Source organism: Adiantum capillus-veneris, chromosome 21 (genome assembly GCF_014529385.1).
Source record: "Adiantum capillus-veneris isolate H3 chromosome 21, ASM1452938v2, whole genome shotgun sequence".
NCBI lineage: Eukaryota > Viridiplantae > Streptophyta > Polypodiopsida > Polypodiales > Pteridaceae > Adiantum > Adiantum capillus-veneris.
In genome coordinates this window covers 45,047,126-45,059,811 of record NC_140951.1, presented here as the reverse complement: position 1 = coordinate 45,059,811, position 12,686 = coordinate 45,047,126, and the positions used below count along the sequence as shown (strand labels likewise).

The window sequence follows — 12,686 nt, the reverse complement described above, 5'->3', positions numbered from 1 at the left end:
CATATATATATGTATATATATACATACATATACATATATATATATATATATATATATATATATATATATATATACATATATATAGATATATACATACATACATACATATATCTACATATACATATATACATATAGATATATATAACATACATACATACATATATATATGTATGTATGTATATGTATGTATATATATACATACATATATATAGATATACATATACATATATATATATATATATATATATAGTGCGCGCGCATGTATATATATGTATGTATGTACATACATACATACCTACATATATGTACACACACACACACATATATATATAGTGTGTGTGTGTGTGTGTGTGTGTGTGAGAGAGAGAGAGAGAGAGAGAGAGAGAGAGAGAGAGAGAGGACAGACAACAGGATACATGAGGTAAGTAATTTTTGGACTGTGAACTTGAAGATATTCAGAATTGCATCTTCTTTGCACCAGTACAGTACACCTCACAATGAATGGAGACAGGAAGTCACTTATGCTACAACTATGTAAACCTGAAGTGGGATCTTCGTTGCAGAAGCTGTCCCCTAGTTAACTACACATCATAAATTTGAATTTACATGACCATCCCTGTAAACCGCGATAAAACTCTGCTGAGGATTGCAAATGGCAATGCCAGCCTTCTCATTGATCTGCCTTTTTCATGATCTGTCCTTATCACTAGGGCATTCGAATAGAAACGCCCCTTTCGCATTTGAAGCTTTTTCCTGTGTATCTTCATGGAACACTTTTCTTGCCGTACTACGACACACTTGAAGCGGACTTCCCGCCAGATTTGCTAGCAAGCGCGCACAATCTACATGGAAGAGAATCAAGGCTAACTGCCCTTGTCTGATGATAATTGCCGATCACTCCACATCGACGCCAAGCATGATAACCCGCATACAGAACTGGATCAGCTGCCACCTTCTTTATATATGCTGCCAAGGACTCTAAGGACTTGAACTTCGAGCCATCAATTATTGAGTTAGGAGGAACCAGGTCCCCTACGTTTGGAGCGCCAAAATAGATTGGAATAGCCCCCGCATCCAAAGCATAGAAGAGCTTCTCTGTGACATAGCTTTCTGTTCGAGTATTCTCAATCGCTAGCACAAATTTGTAATGCGACATCGCACAATGCAAGTGATAGGCCCAATAAGAATTATCTCCATAGCTCTTAGTGCAATCTGGGTACATGTTTCGGAGTGAGCCTTGGCCACCAACATTGTTTAAGCACTTGCCAAAAGAGTGATGTGGCAAGTAAGAAAGCAATTCCTTTGCTACGGAATCTCTGCTTTGAAGGCATCGTGATGAAGACCAATAGACAAGGATATCCTAGCACGTAAAAACCATTCATTTAGTTACTTTCTTACTGCTCAGCACCCTATGATATTAAGATTCTCTCACACATACATTTCGCTTGATCGAAGAGGTGGCATAACTTCGGTGAATGTGAAATGAAGCTCCTGCATAGGTAGCTTGCACATGATCACCCGCATGATAACTAATAAAGATATCTTCAAAGCCAGTCCTCTTTCTTCCTGCCTCCAAGTCAATGTATGCTCTAAGCGGCTCGCCGGTCCGCCTCTGGAAAAAGTGCACAAAAAGTGACTTGTAAATATCAAAGCTTCAAAGTGACTTGTAAATATCAAAGCTTTTCAAATGAAACCTTGTCAATACCAAAACACTCCACAGTGTGAAAAACAAAAGAATGAGAAAAATCTGTTATTTGACAAACTGCCATTCACAGTGCAAGATGAATTTTTTTTCCGAGAAAAAGATCCTTCTATTAGTTAATAAAATTGCCCATAGGGCTACAAACCACCTCTACCATGGGGTACATCAAAGGCATGGGGAGACTCTCATAGTGTATAAACAAAATATGTACAATGAGGGCTAAATCACAAGATGGGAGGAGGAAAAGGCCACACTGGTGGCCGGTAGTGCCATCTAGGCACACCCTGAACCATGGTGAAGAAAGACCCATAAGCACCAAAGTCGCAGGAAAGCCTCTCTGCGCTCCCGCATGCGATCGGAGCTGCCCTGAAGTCTCTCACCCTGAGAGTGTGAATCAGCTCCAGCCAAACGTCACGAACAGTCTCTGCCGGTGGGACAGGGCGAGCCTCGAAGATGCGGAAGCAGCGCACGCCTCTCTCTCACTGCACCAGTCCTCGGGGGTAAGATCTGTGGCAAGCCCCTGGATCACTATCATCCTGCTGGTGGAAGCCAACTCAAAATGGAGCGCAGGGCCCATGAGAGTGGACCACGCTGCAGCACCCCAAGTGTACTGTCAAGCTGTGGAAAGAGCTAGCCTCAGCCAAAGAACCCGAAGCCAAACCTGTTGTGCCATGGGGCAGTCCCACAGACAGTGATGCTGACTCTCCAAAGGATGGCCACGAGCTGCACAGGCTGCCGAGAAGCCACTATGTACTAGCCAGCTCCCAACTGTTGTAGCTCTGTGTGCAACTAGCCACTGGAACATAGTAACTCTCACAACCGCTCCCAAAAACCTGACAAGAACTCAGTTGTGAGACCCTCCTCCTACCAATGAAGTGCTGCAGCAAGACGAGTCTCTCTGCATGCTGTCAGTATGTGACGCCCCAGTCGAACTGTGTACTGGAAAAAGGGGATCCCAGGGTGATCGGCTGAAGTGAAGGGATCCCTCCAAAACCACTCTCTAGGGTCCCACTATACTCGTGCCAAAGGGCAGCTCTCCCAAGCCCAAAGCCGTCAATGGCCAGTCTCAAGATCTACTGGGTCAGGATCTATGACACATGTCCTCCCACAGATGCCCACAACTCGTATCCTTTGAAAGCAACACTCTGGAACCTGAGGAGCCTCTATTGAGACTCTGTGAAGGCGACCCTCTCCCTGAACCTCAAAGAACATGTGGGGTACGGACTCCGAGCAAACTCGAACTTCAATGAGGACCTCCAGCCGCGTGAAGGCCCCCATCCATCTGGGAGCTACTCCCTCTAGAAGGGTGAGCCACTCAGATGGTAAAGCCAAGCCTCTGTAGTATCATGACACATGCTCAGCACCCCCCTCATGCCTCGTAGCTAGATGCTCTGAACCTCCTCGGACAATCCTAACAAAAGCCAGTCGCCGATAGTGTGGGCTGGACCCTCTGCCATGGGACCCCAGGAAACATGTGGCCTACTACCAACCAGGTGGCCTCTCTGAGTGCTAACCATGGGGTTCCAAACAAGGGGCTGTCTCAAGCGCTCCTCCGTGCAAGTGGGCTGATGTTGCTCCACGCCACTCCTCAACTGCTCCCAAGACCTAAGCAGGTCCGCAGCAAACCGATCCTCCAACCTCCTGCTCAGACCAACTCTACGGATCTCTGTAAAAATCCACCTGATGGAAGGGCTCCAAGGGCCGCCCGCATGGGGGACTCCAGCTCGAAGCCAGTGAAACAACTACTACTTCCAGGGCTCTTCCCTTGGAAGCAGTCTTTGACCACAAACTTCCCAAGGAGGGCTCTGCTCTGATGTGTTGGGTCAATGATCCTCAACCCCCCCTGAGAACAAGGTAAGGTGATGACGTGCCACGCCACTTTGGCCCGGGCTAACTGGGTGTCGCGCCCTAACCACAGAAAGCTCCTGATCAACCTCTCTAGCTAGCTGATACATGAGCTCGAGAAGATTCAGTAAGATGTGATGTACCACATAGTAGCCAACAACACTTGGTTGGCCACTACAACTCTTGCCTTTCAAAGAAAGCCGTGCCGAACTCCAGTGAGGCAGTTTCCTCCTAATGGACAGGAAGAGCATAGCAATCTGCTGCTCAAGGGACAAGTCCAAGCAGCCTCCAAGTACATGGCTTAGTCGTCAACAAACTCAGTGTCAAGTAGCTTTCCTCCCCTAATAGAGAGCTCTAAACCACGCAAGCCAACCTGTCGTGAAGTCAAAAATCTGCTCATTGTCTCAACATAGAAAAGAAAGAGGAAGGGGGTTGTCACGGGACGGTGGTGCAGCCAAAGCTGGTCGGCGATAGAAGAGGGCACATGCATAGGTATGTATGTTGACAGCTGCAAGCCAGGGTGCTAAGGCATGTACAAAGGTCCAAGGCAACGAGGGATGTCAGGAAATGTATGTCCAAGTGGTTTTCCAAGCCAAAGGGGCCCTGTACGAGGCCTAACAGGTTGGTGGTTCTAGGTGTCCAAGGTGCCCGAGATATGTGGCCTGGTATAGTGTTTGGGATGCTTTCCAAGCCGGTCCAGACAGCTTGTCAAACGGAGCCACGGTGTGAAAGTTATGCCTGTCCAAAGTTAGAAGGCTTTGCAGATCTCGACGGACAGGGCAAGCATGGGCAGGTGGTCAAAGCTGGTGCGAGTGGATAGGGCTGTAGAGTTCGAGTTGTGGAGCATGCCAATCTTCCCGGTTCATTGATCGGAGCTCTAGAAAGCAAGTTAGGGCCATTTGAAGATTTGTGGGGGTTGTGGGGCAAGTTGATTGCTTTGGAAACTGTGTTCGACCCGGCTCTAGAGGGTGATATGCATCAAATGAGAATTGAGGGGTGTCAATCGAACTTCTGAAGGGGAAGATATTCCAGTTTAAAGTTCGGGTACAGTTGCTCAGAGGAGGACGTTAGATGTTTTTTCCCGTTTTTCACGGCCTCGGTTAGGGGGCTTCGGAATCTTGGGCGGTGGCCACGACGAAGGCAAATCGGGCTTTTTTATAGCTTTGTGGATCACCGTTCGAGGGCGTGAGACAGTAGGAATCCGGTCAAGTTCTCGGGATCTGGACTCAGCAAGATGAAGTTCGGTATGGCAGGACCGAATGGGAATCTGGCAAGTTCGAGTGTGTACGAGCACAGATTGCATGGGAAGCATGCGTAAAAAATCCTCTTGGTTGTAAATGCAAAAGGGAATGTTGGCTGGACTTGGAAAAAGAAAAGAAGGTAAGCTCAAAAGGTGTGTGAAGAAAAAGAGAAGAGGGCAGCGTCTTTGAACAAGGGAGGTTTTTTTTCTTGGTGGAAGGGGAGGCTTCCTTTTTGCAAGGCGAGAGCTTCTACATCTTTGTCTTTTGGCTTTGTCGAGGGTGAAGCAAGCCCAAGGAGGGGCTTTTTCTTTTGGCCAACGGGAGCCCAAAAGAGGAGAGAGCTCGTGTGTGTGTGTGTGCGCTTCTGCAACAAGGGCAGGAGGAGGGAAGCTCCATCATTGAGGCGGCGCCAACGAGGGTTGCCAAGGCCCGTTTTTTTGTGCCCGTCGAGGTTGTACCGACGGAGCCACTTGTACTTGGTTGTCTTGAGTAAAGAGAAGCAAAGATTGCCCGCATTCTGGTGCCATTTCCCCCTCCCCCCCCCCCCCCTGTTTTGCTGCTCTTGTGCTTGTGTTCGCGGTGTCGGGTGTGTGTGTGTAGGCAAGTGTGCCAGTGTCTTGTGGCAAAGAGAGAGAAAGAGGATCTGTGTGTGTGTGGGAAGCTGTGGAATGTGCCGTGGGGAGTAGGTGCGTTGAGTCATGATCTGGTTAAGAGTGTGTGAGTCGAGAGGTGTGCAAGCGGTGGTTTGCTAGCGGAAACGTGTTTTTTGGAGATGTTTTCCAACAGGATAGGGGTGTTGTGAATACCCTGAGCTATATAGGGGCAACTGCGCGTGTCGAGTGTGTTCCCCATTCCCCCTTTCCATCTTCAGGTGCCCCCACGGAGGAGCACGCTGATTGCTCCAATTTGAAGGTGGTTTTGACAATGAAAGATACGCGAGTTTTGAAGGGCAGGTGCTTCTAGAGATGGCGTGGTCAGGATTTCTGGTTTTCACTGGAGTGGAAGATGCGGAAACCTGGCTCCAAGATAATGGTTTGTTTCTGTTGGAGAGTAGCCTGTCGAGAAAAGGAGTGGTTCAAGCTTTTCCGCTCTTGGTTCGTGGCAAAGCAAAAAGGTGATTCGATGGACTGCATGAAGAAGAAAAGACGGATTGGATGGCCTTAGAAGCAACCTTTCAAAGAAAATTTATGGCGGATACGCAGTTGAACGAGGTGAAGCGCAAGCTAGATGGATTGGAGCAAAGCCTAGATGGGGATTTCCAAGAGTTCGAGTGGGAGTTCGAGGCTCTTTGGGGGCAACTCATAAAGGTAACTGCTGCAGAGAATGTCAACTTTTTGAAGTTAAGCAAGTTTATGGAGTGCCTGCATGAGGATATTCTTGATAAAGTGGAGATGGCTTTTGCAAAGAGTCGCACTAAGAAGATTTTAAAGAAACATCAAGCGAGACAAGGATGGTCAATCTCGGTGGTGTTAAAGCCGGTTGAAGTGGTGGAAATGGAGATGGGGCTGATGCTAGAGGATCTACATGTGCAAGAAGAGCCAAGGGTGCTCTGGCTGCAAAGAGATGGAGTCGTTCCTATACCCAAGATGCAAGGCAAAAAGGTTCCAGTTGTTGAAGAAGTGTCGGTGGTTCCAAACCAAGGAGATGTGTTGGCAAATTCAGTTGTGGATAGTCGAATTCCTTGGGAGTGTGCTCATGGCCGGCAGGTGAGATTTTCTGATGAGATTGAAGCAGTAGAGGTGGACGAGATTCCAGATCTCGAGACAAAGGGAGAGCACGAGTCAAGCTACAACAGCTCTTTGGATAAAGATACAAGCTGGGAGACGGATTCGTCCTACTCAAGGTATGAGGAGTTTGACCTTATGCATGTGAGTGTGGAGATGTGGTAGTAGATGTGTGTGAAGAGCAGATCAAAGGGCACGTAGATATGCTGGACGGAAGCCGAGTGGAGAAATCCGGGCCTATCAACGAGGGTATGCAAGTGAAGCAAATGTGTGGTGCTATGCTGATGGCCATGCTAGTAAAGATTGCAGTGGAATGTGCTTTGGTTGTACAACAGGTACAGAGGTTTCCCAAGAAGGAGGGAGCTGCTATGGCTATGGAGGGAGAATAGGTTGCAGGAATGTACCGACAAGAGGAGTTGGTGGAGCCGTGTGGCTCTATTTGCTTGGATGGTCTCAAGGATGTTCCAGGCATGGGAAACAAGGAGGATCTAGTGCAGGTAGGCAATGCCTTGGATATAGGTTCTTTTGGTCAAGAATGCATTGAAGACGAAGTTGATTGGGGGTTTGATGATCCCATGGTTGCTATGTATGAAGAGACACAGGTGCTTGCTGGGAAAGCCTTGGCCAGGGTGCAGGTGATGCGAGGGTCTACCCCTCTACAGATGAAGGTTCCTTTGGGAGAGCAATGGTCTGCTACTAAGGTTGTGCCCACAGAGGCTGCTGCGGAGGAGTGTGTATCAACCGCAGTGCCCTTCACATGTCGCTTTACTTGGTTGGGAGGGAGGGCCACGTACGTTCAATGTGAACGACGATGTGTACTCGGAGAGAGAGTGAGTTTGGTGATGCTTTGTTGGAAGTGTGCAATGTGCTGATGGATGCTTGGAGTGGTGGAGTTATGCTATGGACAGGTTATGTGGATGACTGGCTATGTGCTAGGGTGTGGCATTATGGAAAGGTGCCTCTCGGCCTCCTCTCTTGCCTCTTGCTTGAGGTTCTCCTTGATAGCTTCGACCCATCCGTTCTTTTGCGCATCGAGCTTCTTCTCAATGCTCCCTGCGATCTCATTGGTGATCTCTTCTTTGATGGCTTTCTTGTCGGTGACTATCTCTCTCTTCTTTTTTCATAAGGGTAGTAATAGTGCCTTCCAAAAGAGAGATTCTTGCTTGGAGACTTTCTCGGTACTTCTTGTGTGTGTGTGTGTGTGTGTGTGTGAGAGAGAGAGAGAGAGAAAGAGAGAGAGAAGCGGAGTTCCGTTTCGGGATGCCCCAGAGTCTAGCACTCCTTTCGGTATTTCTTTCTTGATTGATGATCATAGAGTACAACTACCAAGAGGTGAGCTCTGCAATCACTTCCAAGCGGATCTGCGAGAGCCACCCCCTAGGCACAGTTAAATAGGTTACAAGGGGCCCCTAAAGTGGTCGCCCTAGTTTTCTTTTCGTCTTCTAAAAACAAGGAAAAAAAAATGCCCCAAAGGCTGGCACCAAAATACTAAATAGGCTGTATGGCTGCCACATCAGCAGCCCGCAATTCCTGGCTCGTTTTACGAAAAGCTGCCATGTTATCATTGCATAAGATTTTGGCTGCTCTTTTTGGTATGGCCCTTTTCTCTTCACTGTCTGGTCATTAAGCATGCCATGTCATCACAATTTGTGACAAAATACCTCGAGAAATGGGGGGAAACACTGAACTTGAAGGAAAATACGAAAGGTGTTTTGATGTCCGCCGATGCGTTTTGGTCGATTTGAAACAGTGTCACGTGGAGTTTCAGGGAGGCATTTCCTAGCAATAGTGATTCCCAAGCCCCATGGCAAAACATTTTGAACTTCTCGAATCAAAGTGATTTGTTTTTGTGTTCTAGATTCCATGTAGGTGCAGTGACATGGTCAGAAGATATTCTCTGGAGTTGCAAAACCTAGCTATAAGAATCTTAAGCCAAGTTTGTGCATCATTTGCGGCTTTGGAGAACTTTCAGCCACATCCACAGAAAGAAAAGGAACCACTTAGAGACGCAAAGGCTGGTGACTTTTTTCTTTGTTAATGCAAACTTCTGTTTGTTAACGAAGATGAAAACAGAGTATATTCGTGATCTTTACGTTAGTTTCCACATAGATGAAGAAAATGCAGGCTCCTTATAAGTACAGGTAGGCGAAGAAAAGGAGGATCCCAGCCCAACACTACGCGCGCTCGCTGCTGCTGCCTTCGCCATCACTGCATCCCCCCCCCCTTGCTCCCATCACCCCCCCCCCCCCCCCCCCCCCCGGCCCCACCCCATTGCACGCTGCCTGCTGCCCTCAGCCTGCACGCTGCCCCTTTTCCGCCCATCTCCAGCCCACTGCCCTCCTCTTTTCCCCACACCAGTCCCCCCCACCCTTTCGCCCAGGATTTTCTGCATTGGAGGAGTTGGAGGACTGTTCTCTTCCCGATTTTGCTCGCCGCCACAGCAACAGACACAGATGGAGGACTCCGCTCCGCCACATAGGGACTCAACGGAAGCCCCCTCACCCGAACCCGCGGAGCCCACCATCCGACTTGCTCTTTCGCCGACAGAGAAAGTGAGCGTAGAGGCAGAGGTGACACGCCTGCAAGCCACTTCTGTTATCTCCAAGATTCTCGGCACCAGACCCAACAGAGGGAAGGTGCGTGATCTCCTCCAGGCCCGCCTTCTCGCAGAGGTGGGCAAGATCCTCGATGTTCAGCTTTTCGGACGTGGCTACTATCAGATAGAGTTTGAGGCCTCCGAGATGGCGTCCAAGGTCATCGCGATGAGCCCCTTGGCCATCCGAGCAGTTCGAGCTCTATTTTGACAGTGGCGCCATGGTTTCGACCCAGCGACCGATGTTCTAGTCGAGGAGGCAGACCTCCCCAACTCAGTCTGCTTCCCCGGCCTGAGGAGAGAATACCTCTCGCTCCTGTCCAGGATTGGGTCAGAGATTGGAACTGTCCTCGAGACACCTCACACGGCAGCCTCTGTAGCTGCCAAGGTAACGGGCATACCCACAGTACGCGTTCTGGTTCGAGACACCCACACCCTCCCGAAAGTCATTCTACTACCTCGGGTGAGTGGTGGTTGGCTCCACCAGAGAGTGGAGTATTAAGGCCTCCCGAATCAGGGCTTCATTTGTCGGCGGCAGATGGGCCATCTCGCGAAGGCCTATCCACGGAGAAGGCCCCGACCTTCACCTCAGACCCAGCCCAGACCTCCTAAGGCTGGTCAGCCTCAGCAGAAAGACAGGTTCATCCTCCGAGCCTGGAGTTCAGGCAAAGGAGGGCTGGCAACAGGCCCGTGGTCGGCATTGTCAAGGGCCACCACGCCATCCCAACCCTCCTGGTGGTCGTCCTACTCCACGCCAACAGCAGTGGGTTCCCACAAGGAACATTTCGACCCTCTTCAGCAGGACAAGGCCCCAGCTCCACCCTCCACCTCAGCCTCACCATCGACAGCCCCTCCTCCCCCCGATCCTTCCACTGTCCCTCCCGCCTCTAGCCTTCTCTCCACCACCCTCCATCCCCCCTGTTGCTCCCCCCTCCTCTTCAGCCCCTCCCACTACCCCCCTTGCTTCCCCGCCCTCTCCCGCTCCTGCCCCACAGCTGGCCCATGGGGTAAGTCCTTCCTCGGCTGCTAGGAGATCTCTTGGCAGTGCATTTGCCACGGTCGCCTGGCAAGAGAGGGCTAGCATTTCTTACGGACCCCCCTTCTGGTGCAGACGTCTCCCTTTGCAGCAATCCCTCGTGGATTGACGAGCTTCGACATCCGTCATAGGTGGGACTTCTTTGCCTACGACTTCAAACGATTTCCCACCAGACTTTGAGGCGAATTGCTTCAGAGTTCATGTATTGTTCTTGCCGCTAGAGGGATAGAGGCCCTGGACACAGCGGTTGGCTTCTTATTTCCCTTATGTGGCAGGGACCAGTCTAAGTGGACTCTGGATTTAGTGATGGACTGGCTGCAGGCCAGACCCTCGAGTTCTCTCACCACACGGGAGACTGGGGATTGCAAATTTGGTGCAGACTGTGGCCGTTGGCCAAGTTCTCAGTGACACCTCCAGACACAGCAGGATGTAGATACTTCTTTGCTGACACGCAGAGCCCACCATTCTATGTATACATACATGAGGACTCCTGGACACAGGAGGTTGCCTTGCGCACGGCACGCTCTTCTTGGGCTTGGGCTGGACAGTCTTTGCAGTCACGCCTATCTCGAGGTCGCTCAGATGTGGATTACTCTCCATCCAAGTTGACCTTGAAGATAGTGAGGTTAGCTGCTATTGTAGCTTCAGTCTTTCTCGTACCCCATGAGGATTGTCTCATGGAACACGTAGGGATTAGGTCCTAGGAGGACATCAGTTTCAGCGCCAACGGGGTCGATTGCGTCAGGAGCTTCAGTGATGCCTTGTGGGCGGTGAGATTGACCTACTTATGCTACAGGAGCATCATCTTTGTGAGAGCCGCATTAGACAATGTGGTCAGCTTTTGCGTGGTCGATATGAGACACTCTGACCGCAGCTGCATTTGAACCCAGTGGTATCCAGGGAGGGGTATGTATGACTATTGCAGACTCATGGCAGCAGGCCATTGTGGGTAGAGTATTATTGTGCTTGGTAGGGCTCAGTGGATTACTATGCAGGTTCAAGGTTGTCTCATAGGCTTCCTGAACATCTATGCGCCCAATGTGGCAAGTGCACGTACAGAGTTTTGGTCTCACATTGTAGAGTCTCTACTGCATGCAGAGCAATGGTGCATTGGGGGTGACTTCAACATGCTAGAGGACCCCTCAACAGGATTGGAGGTAGCCATGCTATTGTGCACGGGGCTGAGTTGGCAGCTTGAGAGAGTCTTATGTATGACCTTGAGGGTTTCGGATGTTTGGCAAGCAACACTCGAGCTTTGTGAGGCCCCCAGACAGCTTAACCTTTTCTCGCTCAGACCCGTAGAGTAGAAGGAGTGAATCTATCTTGGATAGATCGCTTCTACGCCAATGACCACATCTATGACATGGATGGTTCTTTTTGCATTTTGGCTGGGACATCTTTTTCAGACCATACACCAGTGATCCTCACTGTTCAAAGCACGAAGCAGAGGGTATCGGTAGGTGCGCGTCGCGATGTAGTGCAGGATTGGGGCAAGAAGCAGGAGGCACAGTGCAGCAGAGAAGAAGCGCTAGCAATCGAAAACACACAGAGAGAGGGCTCGTACGTTTTTGGAGAAAACTCAATAAGTGAGTTTTTGGTTTTCCCACTTTTATTATAAGTGACTTTAAAAAAATGTGTCCAGATTCAATATGAACCTGCACAAAGTATAAAAATGTACAAAAAGGGGTTATCTAAGCCTTTAACCCAACAACCTCCCACTTAAAGACATAAATGACGCCTTTAAGTTAACCAGCTCCCACAAGCTGTATGCAATGCTCCTGTTGAGCCTTAGCAAGACTCTTGGTGAGAACATCTGCAGGGTTATCCTGTGTATGGATCTTAGTCAAGGTGACTAGACCATCCTCCAATACCTGTCGTATGAAGTGGCACCGCACATCTATGTATTGGTACATGCATGAAACATGGCATTTTTTGCTAAATAGACAGCACTCTGGCTATCACAACCCAACACAGGTGTATGAGCAGGCATGCCAAGTTCTTTTGCAAGTCTACCCAACCAAATGGCCTCCTTTGAAGCCTCTGTGTGTGGCTGAAATGTATTCAGCCTCAGTAGTACTCAATGCCATAATTTTGTGCAACTTAGAACACCAAGAGACTGCACCACCAGCAATAGCAAATACATATCCACTGGTAGATTTCCTGGTATCCATGTCACCTGCCATATCTGCATCACAATGTCCATGCAACTTTAAATCACTTTTTCCATAACAAATACACTTTGATTGTGTACCTTTCAAATATCTCAGAATGCATTTGACAGCTTCCCAATGCGCTTTGCCAAGATTCGACATGTATCGACTAACAACTCCCACTACATAAGCAATGTCGGAACGAGTGGCAACCATAGCATACATGAGAACCATAAGCTTATGCATAAGGGATTCCCTTCATTGCTTTCAATGCCACCTCATCCTTTGGGCAATCTGCCTTGCTAAGCTTAGTGTATGGAGGTAAAGGTACTCCAAGAGGCTTAGCATCAACCATATTAAATCTGTCAAGTACTTTTGCAATGTATCTTTCTAAA

At 49.1% G+C, this 12,686-nt stretch overlaps 1 protein-coding gene across 1 annotated transcript in view; it reads right to left on the bottom strand.

Annotated features, from left to right (window-relative positions):
• Positions 1 to 417: 417 nt before the first annotated feature.
• The window catches only part of LOC147430874 (alpha-(1,4)-fucosyltransferase-like), a 50,049-nt gene continuing 37,780 nt past the window's right edge, over positions 418 to 12,686 (bottom strand). The window contains exons 2-3 of the mRNA XM_086493410.1: positions 1,439 to 1,612; positions 418 to 1,360 (exon numbers count right to left, since the gene is read on the bottom strand). Coding sequence (XP_086349536.1) covers positions 788 to 1,360; positions 1,439 to 1,612 — 747 coding nt within the window. The 3' untranslated portion in view covers positions 418 to 787. The remainder of the gene's footprint in view (positions 1,361 to 1,438; positions 1,613 to 12,686) is intronic.